Consider the following 26,992-nt stretch of genomic DNA (forward strand, 5'->3'; position numbering starts at 1 on the left):
TTGCAGACAAATCCTGAAATAGTAATAAAAAGGTCCTTTAAAACATTTCTTCTTCTGTTTTAAGCAACAATTTGCCATCATTCCAAAATTCTTTTATTTAAATCTTTGATCCTCATATTTAATCTCTTAATGAAAGTTATTCAGATAACCCATCTTACTCCTTAATGCTCTAATAAAGTTCATTACCCAACATGTCTAAGATAAACAACAGAAACTATAACTGTCTCATATCTGTATAATTCTATAGGTTTTCTTTTCTTTTGTGATGAAAAAAGTAGGGTTTTCTGTAATTGCTCAATGTGCTTGTAATCAGAAATACAGTGATTTGTATAAGAAAATGTGGTATCTTTCTTTTGATGGTAAAATTGTTCCTCTTGTTCTTTTGAAGTGCTCTTTTAAAAGGATGTCGTTGCCTGGAAATTGACTGCTGGGATGGCTCGAACAATGAACCTGTTGTGTATCATGGTCACACATTAACGAGCAAAATTTCATTTTGTTCTGTAATTCGTGTGGTAGACAAGTATGCGTTTATGGTATGTATATATACATTTATATATATGTTGTTTAAAATGTGATAGTGGCTTTTACAAAGCTCAGGGACATGGTTGTTGTCAGCGATTCTCCAGGGTAAGAAAATATGAAACAGAGACAGTGCTTGTGGCAGTGGGCATTGTTGAATTATAGGAAAATTGTGCTATCTATTTTTATATGATTTTTTTTTTTAAATTATTTTATGTAAGGAATGGTAAATATACTTTGCTGATAATGATTATAAACTAAAATTGGTGCAAGGAATTCAGAAGATCTTAGTCAGCTTGTTAGGTGGAATTCTCACCTGAAGTCATTTAAGCAGGGACTGAATATAAAGTTAACAAGGCTTCAGAATCAGTCTGTTGTTTTACTCCTTTATATCTTTTCTCTTTACTTATTCTGTTGCTATCAGTCTGTCTTACAACCTACACTTGAATTTACAAAATTGAGAAAAATGTTAGATTATGACTGAGCTTGACACTTACTCTGTTTTCCATTTCCTCTCTTTTTATTTTGAATTCAAGGCCTAATAAATGTTACCATCTTCTGCTGTCTTTTTGTCAGACAACTCACTGGGGCAATGTCCCTTCCGCCTATCTCTGGCAAAGCAGCAAAACCTGGAGTGCTTTTAGCACTGCCTCAGTATAGGTTTCTCGTAAAACTCCTGCTCAAATAAAGTCCTGAATGATTACTAAGATAAGTCTTGTATTCATGGCAGCATTATGTGTGCGAATATATACACCTATGATTATACATTTATATGGATTTTTATATGCATAAAGTTATAGCCTTCTCAGAGGTAAGAAAAGCTATAGTTTTTTCTATTCTGATTTCTATATAAAATTTAATCGGTCTCCAATTTTAAAAGATAGTGAAAAAAAATATGGTCTTGTTTCACTGTTCTTCACAACCCATTAGATATAGCTCACCTGTTTTTGCTAATACAGAGCATATTGTACATAACTATAATACAAACTTCATTTAACAGGCACAAGTTACAATAAAATTATAAAATCACAATAATGGGTAATGGTTTGTACCAGCTGTCTACCCAGGCTAAGGACTTCTTCTACTAGTGGACTATAGCCAATACTCAGCGGAAAAGTGTAAAGACAGGGTACACATAAAATAGTACTTCCCATTAAAGTTGACAGCTTAGATCCTGTCCAAGCAAAGATTTTATTGAGAGTATTTGTTTTTAGTAACCACCAGTATTACTGAAGACTTATGAGATTTATTTACACAGTCTAAGTGGATGTCTCATTTGAGCTATCATCAAATTTTCACTTGAGTCCCCATGTTTCACCTGTCTTGCTTGAGTACTGTGATGAGTAAGGTGTAAGCAGTCCCAAGAAAAGATTGTCATATTATAAAAAAATATGCATAGCTTGTTCATGTGAAGGCAATGATTTGTGAGCAAATTTTAAGGATACTGTCAACTTGACATGTAGTCAATTAAAATCCATCATAAATTAAAGCAAAAGACATTTAATCCTGGTTTAATTTGTCAATTGTAATTTTAGAATCTGATTTTACCTTTTAAAAACAAACCAAAAACAATTCTCTCTTTTCATAACAGAACTATGTAAGCAATGGAGGAAATTCTGTACACAAAAGAAACACTCTCCCCCACAAAACATAAGTATTTAAAATCTGTGTAATTTACAGTAAACTGGTAGCTACAATTTATATTTAGCTGAGAACCAGTTTTGCCTTGTTTATCACTGTTTTTTACATTGTCCTTTAAAATAAATGCCAGCCACTAAAGGATCTATCACTAAAAAATGTCAGATGTAAATTTAAAGGTACATGATTGTGTTAAAGCTTTAAAGTTATTGCTAAAGGTATATGATAATAACATTAATTTTGTTTCCTATTTTTGTTTTCCCTTATTTCCCTTTATTGAAATTATTTTTCACAAAACTTAGTCATTATTTCTGAAAAATTTATATACCCAATGTGATAATTCCCTGTTGGTATGACTTAGTCAACAAAATTTCAGAGCAGTTGTGGTATAACCTTTACGTGCAAAAAAAAGACCAGGTGTTAGGTCTGAAGAGATGATTAGATTAATTTTGAAAAACACCAAAATGGTCAACACTGATGTTTTTAGAATTCAGAATGTTTTAGTCTCCTTTGAAATTAACCTAAATTTTTATGCTTTAATGTGACTGGAAGGTTTCAGCCTATTCTTCTTTTTTGGCAGATGACTAATTCCTCTCCATTTTTTGTAAATTAATTTGTTGAGAGCCTCTGTTTAAGGCACACAATAGCCAACGCATCATTCTTTAGAAGCTCTGTGTATCAGCTGAGCCATTATCTCAGTGAGAAATTCTGCTTTTTCTTCCAGGTTATTCTCTTCCCTGTGTAACTGAATCAGCCTGATTTTTGACTGATTTAATATTTATTTTCTCTCTACTTTCTTCACATCCAACATTAATCAGTATGTTAAATGTCTTTGACAAATTATTTTCTATGGATTATTTGACAAATACACATCAATATGTGCCTTCCAATGGTCAGCACAGATATTACCTGTTTTTTCTAACAAAGCACTGTCTCCTTCTTAACTGATCTTAATTTGATTTCCCTAGTTGTTTTTTTTTTAAATCTCTGTATATATCTAGCCCTGTTTTAACCCCTGTTAACTTCTTGAGGATGCAGGTTTTTTTCTCTTCTTCAGTTGTTTTCTCTTTTCCATAAATATTGTGAGGATTTTTTATTTTGTTACTAACCTGAAACAACTGACCTATTTTCTGAAAGTTTTAAAAACAAAGGAAAATACAGATTACTAAGGGGACTTTTGTAAGATATTTGGGGAAATCAAGTAGTCCTCTTTTTATTTATTAATAATAACAACCTTTAAATTATATTTCCAGACATCTGAGTATCCAGTTGTACTATCTTTGGAGAACCACTGCAGCCCTAAGCAACAGGAAGTAATGGCAGACTATTTAGAAAGTATTCTAGGTGACAAACTTCTTACTTCAACAATTGATGGTACAGCGGTGTCTCAACTACCTTCTCCTGAGGTAACAGCATTACATTTTTCTCTGTGAAAGATAGGGAAAAAAATAGATTTTTTTTTTAATCTTCTAAAACTGAATTTATGAAACTGCTTATCTGGTGTCTGAAATAGACTTCAGGTGCTAAAAAAAAATAATTAAACAACAAAAAAAAATCCACATGAAAAGATAAAGAAATCAGAAAAAACAGAAAATTAATCATGTGGATTGATATGGAAACAGTTTTATATACAATTCTGAAGCATGTACTTTGAAAACTAACATACTAATATTTTTGCAAAGATCTTGCAGTTCACATCAGTCCAAATTCTGGTACTTTGGATGCATTAAAAGTTTTATTTTATTTTACATACAAATACAGTTAAGTAAAGTTTGTGGTTTGCTGTTTCTTTTTATGGAAACATGATAGCTGAAGTCTTGTTATTTTGAACTGTACTTACTAACACGGAATAATTCTACATATCAAAAACTGAGTAGCAGCACTGAAATTACTCTGATTATTTTGAAATAAACTATTACTTAATATGAATTAAATTATTATAGTGTGGTTCATCTATATTAGTCCTTTGTTGGAGATATGGTAGTGTAAACACTAAAAAGAGCATCTGCCTTTAAAGACAGCAAATTTATACACAAGGAATGACTTGCCAAAGATTTAAGAAGAACTCTGAATCTAAGAGCTATGCAAACACTTGATTAATTTAATTTTGGATATTTCAAATTATTCAAACATTGTGCTATAATGCACATCTTCAAAGATTCTGTTGATCTCTAAAGTCAATATTTTGAAGTTAAACTGAATGATTCCTCCCCTCTCTTCTCTGAAATGAGGCTTCCAGTGTTCTAGTTTTAAAAGAGGAAACAAAGTACAATTTTTAAACAACATTTTGCTTTGAACCAAAATTGAAAAATCTTCAGTTTACATGTTAGTGTATCTATTTTCTGACAATTTATTTTTTATTCCTTAGATTGAAAGAATTTCCTGAAGTTTAAACATTTTATTGAAATGGAAACCCCGAATCTACATTTTTTGTCAATAGCAACCTTGATGGAACTATTTCATTGTGTTCCGTTAGCGCAAAAACATTCTCTCCTTCTCAGTGCATTTCTCCCTAAGGCAGTGTTTCTCAGCTGGTGGCTTGAGACCCCTGGGATATGAAATCAGAAAAGGCAATTAGATGGGTGTTGAAAATTTTATTGCAAATTAAAACAAATAAATTCCATTGTTCCAGTCTTTGCACATAATTTTCTTTCAAGGACAAAAGATGTTTTTTAATCTCTTGTAACACAAATACATGCATACATGCTAAATAGCTATTTAGGATTGTCACAGTTATCAGTGATGTATCATATATATTTTATACCTTTTTTTACACTAAGTGAAAAAGGAACAATGTAAATGAAAATGTGGGGAGAAAACACTGTCATGAGGAAAGACAACACACACACAGATGTATTTTGTAAAGGATTTATAATGGAAAAAGTATTTTTGAAGTGGTGTGTCCAAAAGACTTGCTGAAGTATTACCATACTGTTATATTTTCATAGCAATGTTGTTGAAAACATATTTAGTACATCTTAATAAATTTCTCAGCAAGTCAACATATTTTTTTTAGGTTGTAGAGTTGCATTTTTTTAATCACACTGCCCAATATAACTTTGCAACCTTGAAAACTGTTCCGTAAATTAGAAAAAATATAAACTGCATTAAACATGAGGGTTTGTTTTAAAGCTTATCAAAGCATAGCTGCGTTCAGTCTAATAGATGTCCAAGGATCTTACGTCCTCTGTACCAGACACAAAATCAGTGTACTGCACCTGAGTCATGGAGTCACTGAATCACATACCTAAAAACATTACTTTCTATGAGATAAGTCCCTTACCATATGTTTACTGTGATATAGGGAATTCATACTTCATACTTCTGTAGCTTTCATAGTTTCATAGTTTTCATAAGTCAGCTCTGTAGAATTTTTGCCTGAAAATGCATTTCTGGATTCCATACTTATTCCTCACTTAGGTGTATGCTGTTCAGATGAGATTCATTCTATTGAACTTTTGATCTTTTCAAGTTATGTGAGAAGTTTTCCACATCTGTGTAAGATGTAAGAGTTACCTAAATAATACCACTGTCCTCAGCTGATTTACACAAGTCTGACTTTAACAAGTCATTATGTTGAGAAAGAACAAGGATTAGGGTCATCTCCATTTCTCTTAGCTGCTCTGATCAAGCACATAAGAAAAATAATTAGGATTTTATTTTGCAATTAAATTATGTAATTATGACTGAATTTGCAAATAGAGTAGGGAGCTTGACTTTTGGTTAGCATCTTTTTGAAGAACGACTTTTGGTCCATGTTCAAAAGGAGTTTAGTGGCATCACGTCCTTAAAGCTTGGGACCCTGTGCATGTTCAAGGCCTGGGTAAATTCATTATCATTTGAGTGAGCCCAATGTTGAACTTAGTCTTAAGCCTGCTTTATTTAAGCAGTGCAAAAGAGACATTACAGAACCACAAATTATGCACTTAAAATGCTGTTCTTGTGAGGAATTCTCAGGTAGTGTAAAAAAAAATAGCTATCACCTATATTATTTACTGTTCCACTTTTTTCAAGATGGAGGACTAGCAAGAATAGGGAAGAAGCTATTGCACCTGGTATATTCCTGTAGAAACCCAACTGGTAAAGGCATTGCAGAAGGAAAACGGTATCAGAAGTGTTAACACAAGTAACAGAGTAAAGACATTTTCCTTGAAATGTGAAAGTCCTCTGATTTCTAATTTGTCTGACAAAATATAGTGTCAGAATTATCAAAGTTCACTGTTCAAATTAATTGTTCATTAATTGCTCAGATATAAGATTCATTCAGCTGAATGATACATGTTCATTGGCATGGCTCAAGCACAGTAAATACACTTGCTTAGAGGCTGATATAACCAATAGCCTGATAACTCATTTTGAAAAAAATTACTATGAATAATGCACTCAAGGTGTACCTGCCTACATGAGTACTTTTACTAGCAAAATTCTTATCAGATAACTGTATCTATCTATATTTATATGCAACAAAAAGGGAAAGCTTTGAAATCAGTTTCCTCTTTTGAAACTTTCCTATGTAATTCATCTGTATTGTATGTGAACCTGTATCTTTTGTTGAATATTGAAATAAAAAAAAGAAATAGAAAATACAGAAAAAAGCAACATTTTAAAAAAGAAATTGTTATACACTCTAATTTAGCCTACTAGCAGGTCTTAAGTTTTCTTAGCCAGGACTCCTCCTTCATCTTTTTCTTCACTTGTATCTACTCGATATATAAAGGAGCTTTCCATATGCAGTTACTGTTTTCCCAGAATGCAACAGTCTGTGTGAACCAAGTATCACAGTCTACAACATTTAGATATAACAATTGAGTGTATGTCTAAGAGATTCATACTGATACTCTACTGTCTTCCTTTCTCTGTGAAGACCTGTCTCACTGAGAAGCTTTCAAAACTTAGTTGTACCTGATTGTCTATAATCTCTGATAAATAGGCTCTTACTGACAGACTGTAACCTCTGACAAAAAAGTAATAGTCTGATTGACCTGTGGCTATATATACAATTTTCAGTCTAACCATTTCCAAATTTTCATCTCTTGTATTTTTATGCAGTTTTATAGTCTTATTTTATTGCTATTGAAAAAGTAGGACATGAAGATTTTCACTCAGAAATTCAAGATCAAGACTGCTTTATCATATCTAATTCAGTTACTTCAGTGTTGAGATTTATGCTTATTTTTTTGACCTGCAAGTCACATATGTAAATGTCTTGACCAAATCTTCGCATCAGAAATAGTTTTACTTCTTAACAAGTCAAACACATTTTCATCTAACTGTTTTGCCTTTCAGTGTCTGGGGCACGTATTCTTTAAAAAAAATGAGAAGAAAGATATTGAAAAGGCAGCATGCCTTGGTGATGACCTCAAAAATAAGAAAATCAGTATTGTTTATCATAAAATTTCTGAATTCTCTAGGTTGGGCTCAGACTTTTCTCAGTGGTGCAGAGTGAAATGGCTAGATGCAGTGGGAACAAACTGAAATACAAGAAATTCCATTTAAACATGAGAAAATTTTTACTGTGAGGGTAGTCAGGCACCGGAGCAGGATGCCTGGAGAGATTATGGAGTCTCCGTCTTGGAGATACTCAAAACCCGGTGGGAGACAGCCCTAACTCTTATTGACCCTGCTTTGAACAAGGGGTTTGGACTAGATGGTCTCCAGAGGTTGCTTCCAAACTCAGCCATTCTGTACTTATATGATACAGCTTCCTGGTTTGAGATTGAACCTTCCTCATCACTTGTCTGACAGTCACTGGACTGCTTTCTGAACTTGCCTACCATCAGCAGACCTGCTCTACTTGTCTTACTTTTGCTCTAGTTGGTGAGGTGATTGCCCCATGCCTGCCCTGTTGTCACCCTCAGCTCCTGCATCACCTTGTGCAGCTGCTGGTCCTTGCTCCTCTCTGACTGTGAGTTGTTGCAGGTTCTTGAACCGTGAACAGCACGTGAACAGTATCGTGTGAGGTAGCTATAAAGGTGCTCCTTCCATTGGTGCTCAATATCCATTCAACTAGAGCTCAGGAATTACTGGTAGGATTGATTTGAAATATCTCAATAACTGCGATTGACAAGGCTGCCAGAAAGACATCCATTCACACTTTCACTGAGTGCGATTCTCTTCCTGAATCATTGAAGAATGCTGGTTTTTGGGTTCTTTTAACATATACTTAACAATATTCTCCTGTTATTTTCATTCAAGATTAATTTTGTCAATGCCTCAAAACCTTCCCCCATGTTAGACTTCATGGAAGATGTCACATCTTTACCTCATATCAGTATTTAAGACAGTAATATAATTCTTGAAATAGACACTTAACGTGAAACTTTAAACTAATTTTAAACTTGTTACTTAGTAGGATTTTAAGGATTTTATATTCCTCATACTAAGAACCCACAACTGGTCAGAAGAGGAGAAGAGAGAATATGCTTATTTTAAATAGGGGAAGCTATTCTTCTCTTTTTAATACTCATGATGCAAATCCAGAGTTTGTTCTCTACATTTCTGAGGACTGAATTTTGTCCCTTTTTACGTTAATTGAAGTGGTTAGTAAGTGGGTTTGCCTGATCCATTCCAAAGAGCTTGTGATTTTGTCTTGGAGTCCTGTATTACTTCAACTGTTCTGATTTGTGTTGTACATCACCTTAACCAGAATGCCTATTTAGTACAATAACTCAGTTTTGTTAATTTAATTATTTAAATATTTATCCCAAGTGATTGTACTTGGAAGCTTTTGTTTATGTCAGCCTTGAAGCGCCCTTATGCTCTAGGTAAGATCTATGATGTTTTACGTATTTAAATTTTTCAGTATGCTTACAGTTTATATAAAAATACATTGCAAACATGTATTTAAAAATATTTTGTATTTTATATTTAAACTAGAATAGATAAGTTATAGTGAATGTTCAGACTTTCAGCACATTATCTGCTTAAAAGATTTAGATGTTTGCAAAAAGAGATGACACGTTTAGCATGACTGATTATCAATTAAATAACTTGAATTTTACATAGTCACTTGTTTTGTAACCATACATTTGCCATAAGATTTTTGAAGATCAGTTTGAAGCTCAGACTTAGAATCCATGGTATGTCTTTCAGTTCATGGTTCACTTTTAGTGATTTGGGTTAACTATTATTGGGATCTTCTTCTGGCCAAAAATAACAATATTTCTTCTTGGTAGAGTATTTTCTGTAACTGTTTTTGAAAAGTGAGCTGTGATTTTAAAATGTCATATTTATAGAAAAAAAAAATATTTGTCCTACCTCAGAGTATTTTCATCCTTGTGAATAGACCATACACAGAATTTTAGAAACTATCTGACTTAAAACATCATGGTCCATTTTTATATGGTGACACAGACTATGGTCTTACTTAAAGCAAGTTTACATATAGGAGGCAGTAAAACATCCATAGAAAGGTTTTCCTTCCCTTGTATAGCAGGTCTTTTTTTTATTTGTAGAATTAAATCTTACCTATGAATAACAAAATACAAGGCCAAAGTGCTTTTAAAAATTGTAAAGTACGAAGATGCAAAGGAAAATTCAGAACTCTTTAAAATACGAGTAGCATTACTCATATTAAAACTCTTCTAAAAATATCACAGAAAAAAAAATGAGTGCATCAATAAGAAATGAAGGAAATGTTAAAGGGCATCCATATTCTGAATCACCAGTGCAGAGAGACTAACTTTCGAGGTCCCTTCCAATCTCTAACATTCTGTGATTCTGTGATTCTGTAATCAAATCTTACACTAGCATGGCATTGATAGATATTAAGCACAGGATATCTCATTCCACTGGCACACTGACAAACTACTAATATAAGATCTGAAGTGATCAGGGGATTACCAGCAATGGAGATTGCAATGTAAATAAATGGAATGTCTATTTCTTTGCGTATGGCTCTAGTTTCTATTGTAACGCTTTGGATTTATATATATGTTTCTACCATCTATGCTTATCATATTTACTTAATGAATACCTTAAAATACAATATTTCAGTTATCTTTTATTTAATCTAAGTATTTGTCCCTTGTTTCTGTAACCTTCCCAGCAGTATAGCCTTCCTTTTCACTAGTATATAAGAAACTTAAGGAGCATTTTTGTCGATCACTTTATCCAAGAACCTAAATAAGTCCTGTTACTCACTATCAGCTCCTGTGTACAGAGGTACAGATGAATGTCTGCCAAATAATAGCTGTTTTACTACGAATAATATTTCATAAATCTAAGTGAAATTTATACTCATAGGATTCAGGTGCATAGATTAAAGCCATATTATTAGAAATTATAAGCTTTAATAATTTTTTTTTCCTACATCCTTTATCATGGAAGTTGAAACAAGCCCATTTAAAAATAAAGAAACTGCTTAAACAATGAATTCCCAAACCCTATTAATTACTCTGACTAGGTAAGATCAGCATGATGGTCCACTGTATGATGACATAACAACAAAAGTTTTAATTTAGTATGCTGGACAGGTGCGCACAAATGCACTAATCAGATAGTGTGACAAATTTCCAGCAGCTGCAATGATAGCTAAAAAAATTTCAAATCAATATCAAACACATGTCTACAAGTTTATATATATAAATGAATTCATGCATAGTAAAAACATTTATCTCCTATGTGTTACCTGGCCATCACTTATGACACCTTCCTACCTTAATCTTAGTCACAGTTTCAGCATCTGTGAATCTGTGTGGTGGGGAGCCTTTTTTCCTGTCGTGGGCTTAGATATTCACATTCTATTGTATACTTTGATCCCCAAATTTTGTTTGTTTTACTTGCTTTTGACTTCTGCCTCGATGATGTCTATCTTCACTTCATTGTGTTACCTCACTTCATTATACTTGATAAACAGCTTTGAGTCTGGGTTAAACAGTACCTACATATGAAACCCTACAATTAGTACACAGATAATTCTAATTACTACTGTTTGATCTCTTTTCTATAGGCATTAAAATTTAAAATTCTGATAAAAAATAAAAAAGTTGGAACAATTGAGGAAGGTCTGCTCAGGAGAAATGTTGACAATCATGGTGAGACAGGGGAAGTTTCTGATTTCGAAAATATGTCTGATGAAGATGAGACTGATGAAAAAACCCCTCTTTACCCAAAGAGTGATTCCTCAAAAAGAAAAAGTGATTGTATACCTCCAACCCCACCTCGAAAAAAGGCAAAGGTAACTTTTGTCTCAACTGAATTTAGAAAACACATATACAGATATATGTTAGCTTTTTTAATAAAATATGGAATATATTATCTTAAAATAGAAACTAAGTTTAAAAGGTAGGTTTTAAAATTACTTAAACATATTTTGAAATATTTTTTAGATCAAGGTTTCAGAGTTCTTCTGATTCTTGCAAGACACTCCAAACTAGTGCTTATTTTAGTATCCAACTAAAAATCAACCCCTCCTTATTCTCCCAACCTAAACTCCACTCGTGTTTTTCATTTTCAAGTATTGTACTTGTCTCAGGTGCTCCTTACCACAGTGGATCTAAGATAAAGTTGCTCAACTGCTTTGTTGGTCTCAAGGCCCTCCTGGAGCTATGCATGTAGAACACTCATAGCAGTTCCTGATGATGAAGGACAGAGTTAACTATTTCTTCCCACAGTCCACCAGTCTATCATGGAACTTTCAAAGAGTTCCCATTCCTCTATTTTCTTCTGTTCTGGATTTATGCATGAAATTAAATGTAGAGTTCTGGTTGTGCTAAAACATTTTTAAGCACTTATAATAAAAAGGATTTTTTTTCTACATTTATCATTTAGAGACTTAACATTAAATACTATTTCTGAGAGTGTAAAAATTGGATGTAATTTTCTTTTTAATAGTCAAATTGAACTTACTCCTTTTTTTAACCAAATAGTAATTCTCTGCCACAGAAATCTGTGGCTCCATCAGGGTTCAAATTACTTTGTTCAAGTTTTTTCAGCAGGCAGGAAGCACCCAGTATCCAGTCACATACATCTTGATCAACAGCAGCAGCAATAAGATGTCTAGTCATGTTTCACAGGCAGTAGAAAAAAATGCTTTCCAGGGTCCCACTCTATTGGAGTGGGAGTATTTATTCTGAGGTCCCACTCTATTGCTCTGTTGGAGGGTGGGAGAGCATTTGAAATCACACACAAGTTACCCTAGTGATGCTGTTGTCTTTGGCTGTGTCACTGCCTTACACATCCAGAGAGTTGTATTATCCAGGAGTTCTGTGCCAGCAGAGTCCTATTGCTCCTCATGGGACATAACACCAGAACAATTAATGCCCTCGAACTTTCCATAGTTTAAGAGTCAGATGAGAATTTGCCTTCAAAAGCTTTCATGGAATGTAAACACTATTACTACCATCAGCTCTTTGCTGGCTACTACCATTGGGTAACTCACAAGTTCATGCTAAGTAAAATGAAGAGGTCACATGGTACTTCAGTTTAAGAGATAAGACCCCGGCAAAATTTCAGTCACTTCAGTGTACAGCAGCCTTTGCTTTTGTTTGCTTTGGTAATGGAGCAAGACTGAACAAAGACTTTGGCCAAAGAACTTTCCATCTTAATTAAGAAGAACAGAGTTTTCCTAACTTCAGAGCAATGCTTGGAGGAATATACCTGTGATTGATTTGCTTGGCATGGTAAAATATTCTCCTGTTATTCTACATTTTGTAGTTGAGTTTGTGCTATTGATGTATAGATTCTCTTACTCTTTTTTTTTTTCCCCTCCAAGTACTTCCTACCAGTATACCTTTTCTAGTACTTTATCTATTTAAAAATATAAAGTTGGACATAGATTTTAGATGAGTACACTTAAGAGCCATGAAAAATTATGTTAATTTGCATACCAGTCTCAGAAGCAGGGAAAAGATAAAGCTGTCCACCAGAACATTGTGCTAGGAAGCACTGGAAGCATCTCTTCATTCGCCCTACAATCGCTATGATGAACACAGAGACAATAACCTTAATTGTCTCTGACTGAATCAAATCTCACTATCAAAAGTCATATCTTAAGCTCAAATATTAATTAATCGTGACACATTTTTCCATGCTTTATGCATCCAAAATTATAGTTTCTTCTGATTTTTAAAAAATAATAATAATGAAATATCTTTTATTGTGATGTTTTTAATCTTCCATTATTTTATATTCTGATTATTAGATGAAGAAGGTAAAAATTGCCGTTCCATTGTCGGACCTTGTGATTTATACCAAATCAGAGAGGTTTGTGAGCTTTGAGCATTCCCTAGCTCATCAGCAGTGCTATGAAAATAATTCAATTGGAGAGGTTCGAGCACGAAAATTTGTAAAACATTCAGGTAATTTATTTTGATTGACTGAGATAAAAGTTACAATGTTGCTATGATTCACTGCTTAGGAATGGGAAGGGTTAAAAATTGATCAAAGACATGTCCAATTTTATTAATATCTTGTCATTTGCACTGCATTTTTATATTTCAATTGGTTTTGTGAGGAAAACTGAAACTCGGCTTTGTTTTAATTTCATGTGTTTTTATAAGAACAAATATTAATGTAGTATACAAAATGTATGAATACATTTTGATTTGTTGTTTTCTGCATCAAAAGTTAATAGATTGGAATAGATTTTGCCCCCGCCCTGTGTATGGTCTGTAGTACTCACTGGATTTGGGCATGCAGTGCCCCTGGCTTTGATGACAACTGCAGATAAGAGAACCCACACTGACGGAATGAATAAACCCAATAGCAGGCAGTTTGCTCCATTGCACCAGATCTTTCATACCAGCCAAGCTGAATTATTCAACACTCATTCTGTGTTGTAGCGTCTCCATTTGGTGCAGCCAATACAGTACAGCCTCTGCTGTTTTAATTCCAGCTGTCTGCCAACAGCCTTAAGGGAGTGTTAAGAAGAGAAATCACTGACCATGAGAATGAAGTCTGCCACAGGCCCATTCATTGAGGACCAGTCCAGCTGCCATCCACCACTTCGTGGAGGTGGTTCAATGGTTGGTTAGGTGAATGATGCCGAACGGCATCAAAACAAGTAGGCTTTTGGCAGCTGTCCGTAGTCAGAGTCCTTTCTGGTCCTTCTAGCAATCTAGTAAACATAAAAATAGTTCTACTAAAAAATAAAAAAAAAAGGGAGAGTGAGGGGAGGATGGAAAGGATCAGAGTGATGACTCTGGAAATCAAAAGCTTTCTGTTTACTTACTAAACAGGAATAGTGTAGATAAAAGTAATTTGAAGTTTTCCACATCTGTATAGTTTATGCCTTTGTGGGAGAGAACACTGCTAAGAGGAAGAAAATAAACTCAGTTGAATAGTTAATATCTTCTGAAGATTATACAGTATTATTAGCCTTTATTTTAATAAAAGACTACTAAGTGTCTTTTAGATATGTGCTGTTCACTGGTATTGAGATTATTCAGTCATCTTATTTAAACCTCAAAGCAGCAGTCAAGCTAAGATCATCTTAGGATGATTTTTTTTTCCTATTGCACTGTTAAAGAATAGTGGGCTTTTTGATCCATTTCCTGTTTTGTGTGTTTTAATTTTGCACGAGAAGACAGTGGGCTTTAGTGTAAAAGTCATGTATTTACCTAACAAAGATGTGCAGAAACAGCATATTTCCCTGTAGGAATGATTCTTGGTTACTGGACATTTGACGAAAGTCTGCACTATACAGAGAAATACTACCAGATTCCAATATACACAAAATGTTAAGGTTTGTAAAGTAGGATTTTAGCCTTATCTCAGAATGGCCCATACACTAACGTTGATGTTCATAAAAATGTCCTGAAATAGAAATACATTGATATGATGTACCGGTTGTGTTAAAAAATAAAAATGTCTGGATCATATTATTTTTATTATTACTTATTCAAATGGAATCTCTTTATTAACAAAGGGCTTCTTACCAAGGTTTTATCATTCTGTTTTTCAGCTAGAGAGTTTGTTTCACACACTTCAAGATTCATTACAAGAATCTACCCCAAAGGAACAAGAGCGACCTCTTCAAATTATAATCCACAAGAGTTCTGGAACGTGGGATGTCAAATGGGTATGTACATTTGCAGAGACTGTTGCATTCCAGGCTTTGCAGAAATTACACCGGATACGAGAATTTTTCCTTCCTGGAGTATTTTTTTTCTGTTATATAGGTTATAGTTTTTTCCCTCGGTGGCATCAGTTTCATTTTGTGTTATCTAACCTTCTCCTTCAGTCCACATATCCTACTAATTTTTCATCCCAGAATCCAGGAATTCTGGTATAGAATAACTAAGAGGAATATTATTTTAATCCATTTACTTTTATAATTAATTACAATTAGACCCTAACTAATTATAAATAGAACTTTCTGTTAAATAACTGTATCTTACCCCAAAATCCCAATTTATTATAATTCATTAATTTTTTTAAACTACCTTTTTTTTTTTCTATTGGATAATAAGAAAAACACTAGTAAGAACAATAGAATATTTTTCAGCTTTGAACCTTATTTTTTATTACTCTTAGCCCTGTGACTAAACAAAGCATGATTTTATCTTATGAAACAGTGTAGCAAAAGCATATATATATAAACTTTCAACAGCTAAACCAGAATTTTCCTCTTTTTTCATATATTATCTCATTTTTTATTAATATTTCTAAGATATTTATCTGTGACTGTCTTTAAGGGGAGTCTAAACGATAATTTATATTTTATTGCCCGTCTGCTTGGGCTGAAATTGATATGCTACCTATGTTACCTTAGATTTTGAGGTAAAAGCATGTATACTATGCATTAAGCACTATAGTGCCAAAAAACCCCAACATTGCAATATACCTTTCAAGAAAATGAAAATAGATTACATTCTTTTGCATGCTGTATTAATCAAATTCCATAACCTCTGTGCTTATTTGTCAGCTGTGGGTAAGGTATAACTAGATCACATTTATGTGAGAAAATGGGAATAGTAAATTCTTATGATTTTTTTTTTTTAATAATTTTCAGCTGAGATCTAGCAGTCTTTATAGTTACCTTGTAGTTAGCAAGGGAATAGAAGCAGCTAAAGGTGGGAACTGTTGGAATGCAATTGCATTTGCTTTTTCCTAAGGTTGCCTTATGACATTGAATTAGAAGAGGTGACGGAAAGATACATATGTGCGATTTAGGAATTTTACACAGCAATGGAAGCCTCATCTGAAGGTTTTGTGAGTTTTAAATGGTTTTGTGTGAGTGGAGAAGTACAGATGCAGGAGATGTGGGCACAAAAATTAATATTGGAGCAAACAATTCCCATATTATGGTATGCTACTAAAAAGACGCACTCAAATGGTCCTGGTCAGCAGAATACCCAGGTACAGCTGGGAGCTGCTGGGATTCCTCAGTGACTGTGTAGATGCAAAGTAAGTTTAGCATCTTAATTTCCCGTAAAAAGCATATTGGATCCCTGAGCAATGAAATAACATTAACTTCTATTTCTGTTCAAGTTAGTTTTTAATTTGAAATTTTTAAAAATAAGCTTGACTTCTGTACTCAGCAGGCTTTGAAAAACCTCCCACCTGTAAGCATTTTCCCCTTTTCAGTGGCTTTAGGGGCAATCTTGCCTTCATCTTTTTGTTCTTCAGTTTAAAATATTCTCAGCTACAGAATATTCTGCTGTGTCAGTCTGCTACACCTTTGTCAGCCTTAGGTAGAGAACAATGTTTTTTGCATCCACATGTATATTCCATCTTTGATTCAATACCAAGACCACCTGAGGGAGACTGTGGGGTGAGGAGGGCAGTTTGCCATAGGGTCCCAGTTTTGAGAGGTGAAAGGTATGGTCTCATCTTATTGTACTACAATACACACTCATACAGAGATGGGCACAAAGATTTCACTTTGCCTGCAGGGCCCTGGAGCTTACGTGCACCCTTGCTCCAGGCTTCCTTTTTCTCTTGTTTCCTTTCTCAGCTCCCAAAATATCTTCTTTCAAATTACTTTCTCAGAAATGTCTTTAACAGTGTGCTGTCTCCAATCAGTCATGCACATAAATATTATTTATTGTTTAACCTCCTAATGTGTGCCAGCTACTCTCCTACAGTTACAGAACTTAGAAGGAGCATCAAGCCTCAAGTTTGACTGAGAGATTGCTGTTCCCACATCTGTGGCCCTGACCACAAGTGGCAGAGGACATCCCCCAGCACAAATTTCTAACCATTTGCTGCCCCCACCCCTAGATATGCCATGCTGTCAGTGCCACACCGTTGAGGTAGTGTGGGAAACAATGACTAGCGAGATCCCGTGAATGTGGTTGCTCAGTGCTGGCCATTCAGTGAAAGAACTCAAATGTACTTAGACCCTCCACACTTCTCTCATTGTTACAAATTCTGCTTCTCATTCTGACTGTTGTATTGAGGTATAGTTTTACAATTACAGTAAGATTTAAAAAATTACTCGTTAGTATAAATTATGTTTGTGTCTGTGTCATTATAAATATTTATTTAGAGTACAGATTTGAACTTGGACTAGGCTATTGCTGGAAGTATCATATAATTTGAAATTGGTTTGACTATATTCTTTTCTTGTGGTTGATTCTCACTTAGCTTTTTGTCATGCTATTGCTGGACTATTTACCTGGGGTGGTGCACTTTCTATATGCTATCTACATGGCTATTAAAACCTAGCAAGTTTGCTTCCTGCTTAGAGGAAACACTGGCCAGAGGTCCTTAATTTAAAATGTAATTAATCTCTCAGGTTTATCATACTGTTTATTAGTTTCCTTTCTAGACTGTAAATCTCCACACTGATCTCTGCAAAGAATATCCATTTGTTAGATCTCAAACAGGACTGAAGTCTTTCAAAATTACTGCAGTGACTGTTGACTCAGAGTATACTTTAAAGAAAAGTCATTCTAAACATTAGCATACAAAGCATATGATTTTTGCTGTATAGGGGCCCAAAGCCCTATACAGCCTATATATTCCTGGAAGAATTAAAAATATGCAGGAAGTGGTTAGATCCGCCCTCTTGGCCACATCACTTGCATCTTTATTTAAAGAAACATTTTTCTCATGGGAATAGGCTGATTAGAAGCAATTCTCCACATATATTATTTCCAAGACATGCCAGATCTATTCTTGATTCCCTAATCTGTTTTAGATAACTGTTTGACAGAAATATGACTCCCAAAGCTCCATTCAGTGAATCTTCTGTTGATGACCTTCCACTGATTTAACACAGATTTTAAAATTTTTGTGTCTGACCTGTGTCCATATAGCCCACATTCCCTGTCTCCCTACCATTGCACTCTGCATCCCATGCACAGAAGTAATCTCTCCAGATCACTTCTGCTGTTTTTCTAAAACTGTTCATGGGACCCTCAGATTTCTTCTGTGTCACCTATTCCCCTTCCCCAGCTCCTTTAAGCCTCCCCACACCTTCTAGCTTACCCTTCTCACTTACTTTTAAGGTCCTCTAACATCCATAACTGTTCAACTGAGGCAAAGAAAATATATTAGGTTTTCTTCAGACCTACATATAATACTGCTTGCCAGGACTCTGCATCATGTAAATGAGGAGTGTTGAGTTATTCCTTCACTTCCCTTAGTGATAGGCCCAAAACAGTGCTCTCTTCTGTACCTTGCCAGCAATTTTGTCTAAATTGGTTGGAACTTATTAACTGAGAGCAGCCTGGCACTCAGCTAAAGCTGAGGATGAAATGGTCCAACAGGCTCAAGATTTGTTGGGGCTGAGGATGAGAATTATGTAGTTGTGTAAACCTAATTTCCAGAGGAAGGCAAGTTAAAAACCACAGTAAAATGCAGAGAGTTTCTACAAAATTGCTTTTGGATATCACTGTGTGCTCAGTGTCCATTCTCTGAAAACTGAGACTTCTAAGAACAGGATAGGTTTTGTGAACAAAGAGGTCTTATGGAGAAAAATACCTACAATAACTTTTTATAGTCTGGGAAAATTAGTATGCCTCCTGTATACAACTGCAGTGTGGCACTGGAAAGAACTGGTTTGGCATAACTATATCTCCTTTTTGTTTAGTAAATAAAAAGGAAAGTAAAGATTTATGCAGGAGAAGAAAATTCAGGACAGTTATTTAAATAAACAGATATCAGTTGTATTATGTTGACCGATAAAAACAGAGAAAAAAAAAAACAAATCTAAAGAAAACCTCAGTGAAAACAAAAATAGCCTTAAATATCCTTCTGAATACGCCCTTTGCATGCAGTAGAAAACATTGTCGATGTATCAAAACAATCTACAGGAATGACCAAAACTTGCCATAAATTATATGAGAAAGCCATGGCATGGCAGGTAGAGAATTTTGGTTTTGAAGACGCTATGTATAGAGTATACGTTTTCTGGAGCACCCATAAAAACGTACATGTTGTTGTTCCACTACTTGTATCACGGATATTTTCCTCATCATAGGTTTTGTTTTGGCCTGTGATATTGAAATACAGCTTGGTAATTTTACCACATCTTGTGTGCAATAATAAGACAAAAAATAATGCATAAAAAGCTCAGTGATAAAGAGTTCTCTAACTATTTTCTTCTGATCTGAAGTTACCCAGGAAAAAGAAACCTGCTTATTTATCTCTTGGTATGCCTCCCCTGTGCAACTTAAAATGACCATCAAGTCTAACCTTGCTTTGGTTCTAAGTGAGTGAAAACTTGCAGAAGAGACAGACTTTGGAAAACCTCATAAAAAAATCAGAGGGCACAGGATCATTAATTCACTTTGCAATTTGCAGCTGTTGTATGTTTTCTGTGAAACTGTATTTTCCTTTCTTGATAGAAAAATGGCAAAACTGGAGACAACAGGACTTATTTTTCTAAATAAACATATTATGTTTGATCATGGGAAGTTTACATATTCTCGCAGTCTTGCTGAACACTATATATTTTTGAATATGTGATGGAGTGTCAAATTTAGTAAAGGAATTTAGGAAATAATGAAATTGAATTTAAGGAAAAATACAGGCTCTTTTATTAAAAGATGATCAAATACTACTTTTCCTTATAGATTTAATTAGTTTTTCAGCATGATAATTTTATATGCTTGGTTATTATTTTTATTGGAATTTTTTTTATAACAGCAAAAGTGTAAAGCAAGCGTATTCTACAACAACTTTTTCCAACAGCTAATGAAACGTCTGAAACAAACTGAGAATATTCATTACATCATAGCTTTGAATTGTTGTTGCTTGGATTTCTAGTGAAATTTGTGAAGTGACATGTTTTAATATTTTTAGTTTTATGGCCAGTTAGGTTATTAGAATACCTCAAAGCTCTTTGCGGCACACATTATTGCAGTTAGATACTAAGTAAGCACTCCTAATCTAGCATTGTGATCCTTAAAACCTTGCAGATGACTTAACTGTAAACATTGCTTGTGACATGGAAAAGACAGATACATCACAACCTTTCAATTTTATTAATTCTGCATCTTTTTAGATGCATAATAGTAAGTCTCCAGCCATTAAACAGAGATTCAGTTATCTTTCCAAAATGGGCTCCAGATTTTGTCCCAAACTAAAGCACCTCTTCTGCTCAAAGGCAGGAGATGAGTCTGACACATCTTACGCCTTATGGCAAAAACATGCCCAGGCTGTTCTGTACACCTTCCAGTCTAGAGCTCATTCTTCGTTTGGGCTTGCTGTGGACTTGTCCCACAACTGACTCATGGAGAATGTGCTCTAAGAAAGACAGCAAAGATTTTCCGATAGCTCCCAAGCCAAGCAATGCCCTGGAAGAATGAAATGAGAAGGCATAGAAAAGTGTCTCTTGGTTGCCCACTCCCTCTAGTTGAGGTTTCAAGGACAGGACTAGTCATCATAGGTCAGATGCAGAAAAGGCAGGGGGGTCAATACCTGTATTATTACTTTCTTCCTAATGTGGTTTTAACAGTCCAAAAATTCATCTTTAGTAAATGAAGACTAGATATTGCACAACTGACATAAATCTTACTATGTACTCTTGAAGAGTATGTTGTGGAAAGATAACATGAAGATGACAAACAAAGAAGTATGTTTATTATAAACACAGTCATGTAGTTGGAAAAAAATCTGCAGCTGTAATAGGCCATATGGCCACCATGGTTTATCAAACCCCAAAAAAGGGTTGCTTCTCCTCTTACTGTTTGCTCCCAAAAGTCCCCAGTCCAGTGGGACAGCTATTACAATCACAGACTCCAGGGATGTGATTAATCTCATATTTAAAGTATGGATCCATTTTTGGTTATGTTGCCCCTTAAACTTCATTGATTAGATCCTCACTAGCTGTAACGGGGCAGCTATCTCATGTGTAGACACCTACAAGTTAGGTGAGACAATGTCACCCGGATCTATCGAGCTATCTAATTACACTCACCTTACCTTTGGAATGGCTCCAAGGGCTGGGAGCTGTGTTGAATAGAGGTTTCGTGTTTCTCTTGCAAGAATATCTCTAACTGCCAGGTATATGACAATGGTCTTGGGCTATGCTGGAGCCCGTTTCTTTTGAGGCAGTTTTTTTTGGTGTGCGTAAGAGATACTGGAATTTCACTTAAAAGCAAAGAAACACAGAAATCTCATTTTGTCAGCATTTTGTTGAAAGCCATAGTGAAAATAATTTCCTCAGTTATCTTCACTAAATCCACAACTGCAGACAACTAATAGAATATTAAATAATTTATCTGAAATCTAGGTAATTTAAAAGAATGACAAAAAATTTTGCATGGGCTCAATTGTCTCTGAACTCCTCACGGACTTTGTTCTAAATCCTGTGTTTGAGACTCATCCTAAAACAGGAAAGGGAAGCTGATAATGCACACAGTTCTGCCAAGAAGCAGTAGGCAAACAAATTTTAAACATTACTTTGGAAAAGTATCTCTTTCAGGTGTGAAATAAGTGAAATGACAACTGAGAGATCCTCAGACTTACACTAAAGTGTAACTTTCAGACTCACACACTCATTAAATAACAAAAATAAATTTAGATTTTTGTTTTGATAGTTTATCAGAAATGCTTTAGGTACTTTTCCCATGAGAACCCCACAAGAGAGGATCCCTAATTGAAACCAGTTGCAGATATACTTGGACAATGGATGATTTTTAAACACCTGACATAGTTTTTCCAGTAGAGTTACTTATAATTAAGTAGTAACAATGTCAGCAATTATGATAATTGGAATGACTGAATTCTTAACATTTCTAATGACAGTACCTTTAGAGCAACAGTATTGAATTGGCCCAAAGACAACAAGGACAGTCTGACTGCACATGCTAGCATGATGTGTCAGACAGTTACGCATGTTACTCAGTTCTCAGAAGAGTAGTTCTCTTACTAAAGCAGAATACATCGTGTTATGAGTCATTCATAAATTAAGTTTCTGTATAATAAGAACATCCATTTCAAAATGCGTCAGTGACAAGCAAAGCCAGAAATTATAATTAAGCTTGATAAAATTTGGAGTCTGAATAGCGAAAGGCCCATTTTATTCTTGTAAGGAGAAGAATAAAATGCATACAGTTTGACCAAAATTTTTGGTCAGAAAAAGAGATGAGAGGCAGTTTGTGTGCCAAAATTTGTACTAACCAGTTAAGTCTGCAGTGCAGTGTAAGAGAACCTCGTAGATGTAGGTCCTTGTTCATAAAGGTTGGGTGGGATCTCACCTATTCACTGGCTTGGCAAGAGGGCTAAAGTTGTATAAAGATTTTAAAAACTCATAAAACCCAAGGCAACGGGGATGCTGAGGACACTTAAAAGACTTCTGACCACTTGATGATAGAGCACATGATCTTCCTTACGTCTGTTGTTAGTGAGAAGGGTTTACAAGCTACTGCAGCACGCACTATATTTCTTTTATGCAAACTCTATCAGACTACATACTAGATTGAACAACATTTTCAGTATACTAAAAGGGAAATATTATTTGCACTTAAGGATTTTGTGATACTTAACGTTTGCACCGAGCTTGGAAATTAGTATTATATTTATATTTCAGATGATGAAGTTATTATCATATTTTAGTTTGATAGAATTTGTTTACTACTGATAAGAGACCCTCCTCCTGTGTGTGCTACTTATGTTAAATAAATACTTGTTTCCTGGTATATGTAACAGGTGACAATTTGCCGTCATGTTACAGTTTATCCTTCCTTCAGATTTCTTCAGTTTGTTTCAACACAATCTGATGACTGAATGTCCTCCCTTTGCATCCACGTTTGAGTCAACTCATATTCAGTTATCATGCCCTTTATTCAGGCCGTGGATGAAATTTTTCAAAAGCCACCTACATAACTTTCAAAAAATGTGAAAAATCTGAATATAATGAATATTTCACAATACAATGTGAAATATTCTGAAAATAGTTCTGTAAATTTGGGCAGTGATGGATTGGGTGCAGCTGTGACCTGCATGGAAGAAGAAAGGACAGGCAGTCAATGCCCAGCTGGGAGTGCTAAGGTGGAATGAATGCAGTCTCTTCAAATCCAGTCACATATATAATCTGATAACCAATGACAAAATATGCCAGATCATTAGGATATCATCCTGTTTCTGTAGTGTTTCCCAGTCTGTGTGGAATTCAGTTCAAATCTGGATATCTAAGGCACAGAAGATGCATTGTATTCATTATGAGAGGTCCATTTTAAGAAGATAGACAACTGGAAAGAGCTGAGAGGATGGCAACAAGACTGATCAAAGGGTTGTAAGTGTGATCTATTATATCTCTTTGGACTCAAATGAGTGAAGTAAATCATGAAGATAGGAACATTGGCACTGAGTGCTTTTTGCATATGACATTTCTGGAGACTGCATAAAATTCAGACATTTTGAGATGGATTTTAAATGGCATAAAATGCAAGTAAGTAACTCATTTTAAGAAAAATCAGTAACAAATGTGTGCTTATGCATTTTAAAATCTTCTCTTTTAAATGTAGAAAAGATATTAAACCTTAGAGTCGTAATATAGCTGATAGAACCAGGAAGCAAAGAATAAAAAATAAAAAATGACAATTTAAAAGTCCCAATAGGAATGTTAATTGAGAGGCAGCATCACAGACAAAAGACATGCAGTTTTCCTCAATTGCCTTCAAATCATAGTAACTTAGAAATCTAAGACCCCCGGTGCTCACTTTGGTTTTCAAAAGCTTTTGCCTACAGTCTAAAAAACAGTTATGTCTTGGACGGTAGTGCTTATGGAAGGTGCTGTAGAATCTATGTATCAATACTTAGACTGTGGTTAGTCCTGAAATTAGCTGTGGGACTGACTTCAGTTAACTGCTTGCGATACAGAGATTTGGGATGAAATCTACCCTTTGTATTACGCTGTGTTATGGTTTGTTTCATCTTTTTGGAGATAGGTTATTTCCTAACTTGCATTTGCTATATAAATTATTTACATCTGGGGCCAACAGGGACAGCCATGTCAGCTTTGGTACTTTGCAAGAAGACTTAAATACTAAATATTCCGATCTGAAGAAGATTTGGGCTCATGGTTCCAGGAAGACTTGGTTCTGTTTCAGATGCAGGAGTCACGCTGAGGAATTCCTTTGCTCAGGTTATCCTCCAAGCCCACGTTTTACTCTGCTGTTTTGATTTTGAGGCCAATATTGAAAGGCTTTTGGTGCTTGATGGAAGGACAAAGGAGAAAGTTTAAATTACACAGTGCTAAACTTCAGGTGCCTGTATTTCCCCATGAAACCATACATTAAGATTATGTACTGCTCAGATGGTTTCAAAATAAGCATATTTGGGCTTTTTTTTCCAAAAGAAACCATCAGTTTAAAGCTCCTTTGTACATACATTACATTTCTACTGTTTCCTAAAACAGTACAAAGCACATTATCACAGTTCTGTTCTTGAATTCAGCAAAACTAAGATGAAACATTGGGTAGAAATTCCGTTTCCCTTGCAGAAAGATGTTGCTAAGACCACACTGCTAGACAATGGAAAACAGGTTTTAATTGACAAACTTTGCCATTTCTCAATAAGTTATAACTGCATGTGATTAAAAAGAAAAAACGTTCATCAACAGTACACCAGAAGGTGTTGTCCTAGGAGACCCCAAGCAGCTTTGAATCTTGCAAACAGTGGCAGTAGAGGTACGCATCTCAGAGAATAGAATACAAAATTTCACATTCACTTACCTTAATAGGGTTACATCTTGCAATACTGGGAAATCAGTAGGTAAATTAAAGCTACTGTTCAGTGTGTTTTTAACTTTTTCTAAGGTAAAATTAAGTAAAAATACAGTGTTGATGTTTGAAGATATCAACCCATTATAACATTGCTCTTCACTTGCATTGCAAAAGCAATTTTTCTAATATAACAAAATGTGAAGTATTCTCCTTTGCTTACTTCTGTTGTTAAATCAGATTTTCCTGCTTAGTAGCCTATGAAGCTTGGCAAATTTAGCATCAGTCTCATTATGTGCAATCATGTAATTTGTTTCATCATGTGGAAGCTGCTATTTGAAGCTACGGCTGTTCAATTTGCCTAATTTCAGTTGCACTTTTAAAACCACTTATTCTGAAACTATGGCCTAGGAATTACCTATGTACTGAGAGATCTTGGGTTATCTGTAGATAATGTCAGGACTTAGAATTCAAGGGGCCTCAGGATTGCAGCTCTGTAGCTCGAACCAATGTATTAAGATAACAATAAGGGTCACACAGCACCACATTTGAGTCTGTTTACGGATGATGTGTTGAGTCAAAAAACCAAACTGTGAACCATTGCCAAAACTATACCAAGAAAATACTTACCTTCTTTAAAACAGGCATACAATGGACAACAGGTGTACAATGGACAATGTGAACATTTTAAAAGTTTAATTTCTTTAAAGTTTTTGAAGTTTTTTTTTTAATTTGAAGTATTTAAAAAAAAAAACCAAAAAAATTTCAAAGGTGAAATAAGCTTAAAGTTCCTTTCCATATTGACACACAACCTATTCCTGCATCTACATTAGCACGTAGTTCAAAGCAGGAGTGCATGTTGTGTTTTGTTGTTGGTAGTTTTGTTTTTTTGATTGTTTGGGGTTTTTTTAGGCAAGGCTCCTAATTGTTCCTACTTACCACGTGTTGGTTCATATTTCAGAGCAATCTTAAGTAGCACAGATGGGATTCCTTTCAGACGAAACAGAGGATGCACTCTGGGAGCACTTGATGTATTCCAGCTATTAATTGGTGTTGAGGTCATGGGACCATGCTAGGGCTTTTCTGAAGTAACCCCACTGAAAATGTATAGTGCAAATATTAGGTCCGTAGTACCAGCTGCTTCCCTCTACAGATCGGTTCCTATTTGTGTCATTTATTGCAGAATTTTTTTAAAGGGTCATCAAAGCAGTGAAGAAACAAATAATTTTTGCAGTGAAACAGATCCAAATTTCTTTCATTTTCGATGCGAGAGAAGGATTTCTGAATTCTGCCAAATGTTCATTTAAGACATTTATATTCTCATAGAAACATGTAATAAGGTCCTCTTCCTGAATTATTATGAGTCACCACTTGCACTGTTTAAAGTCTTCATTTTTTTCCCTGCCAAGCTATCAAGTAAATTACTTTTTATAATTTTCTATTTAACACATGTCATGTTATCATTTCACTGATTTGACTTTTGCATTTTCTATTTTGAATATGACGGGAAGCTCCAACGTACCGGAATAGGGGAAAATTTCATTAAACAGGTCTATTTCAATGCTGGCTTTATCTCATGAATTACAATATCCTGTTGATGAGAAGTGTGTTATTTTATTATTGCTGCTGCAGCAAACCAAAAATATTTTGAGCTGACAAGGAAAGGAAAATCTGTCAGGTGTATACTAACAATAAATACCAGTACTGGAGGATTAAGCTTGAAGAGCTTGTGCTCACAAAATTTTAAGAACACTTTTAAAATTGCCTCTACTTCT

The 26,992-nt window shown here is 34.7% G+C and overlaps 1 protein-coding gene across 1 annotated transcript in view; it reads left to right on the top strand.

Annotated features, from left to right (window-relative positions):
• The window catches only part of PLCZ1 (phospholipase C, zeta 1), a 52,296-nt gene that overhangs the window by 16,569 nt on the left and 8,735 nt on the right, over positions 1 to 26,992 (top strand). Inside the window, exons 5-9 of the mRNA XM_010080668.1 lie at positions 389 to 533; positions 3,411 to 3,563; positions 11,108 to 11,335; positions 13,301 to 13,457; positions 15,062 to 15,178. Of these exons, the coding sequence (XP_010078970.1) occupies positions 389 to 533; positions 3,411 to 3,563; positions 11,108 to 11,335; positions 13,301 to 13,457; positions 15,062 to 15,178 (800 nt within the window). The remainder of the gene's footprint in view (positions 1 to 388; positions 534 to 3,410; positions 3,564 to 11,107; positions 11,336 to 13,300; positions 13,458 to 15,061; positions 15,179 to 26,992) is intronic.

This window comes from Pterocles gutturalis, unplaced genomic scaffold (assembly GCF_000699245.1).
Source record: "Pterocles gutturalis isolate BGI_N339 unplaced genomic scaffold, ASM69924v1 scaffold28994, whole genome shotgun sequence".
Classification (NCBI taxonomy): Eukaryota; Metazoa; Chordata; class Aves; order Pterocliformes; family Pteroclidae; genus Pterocles; species Pterocles gutturalis.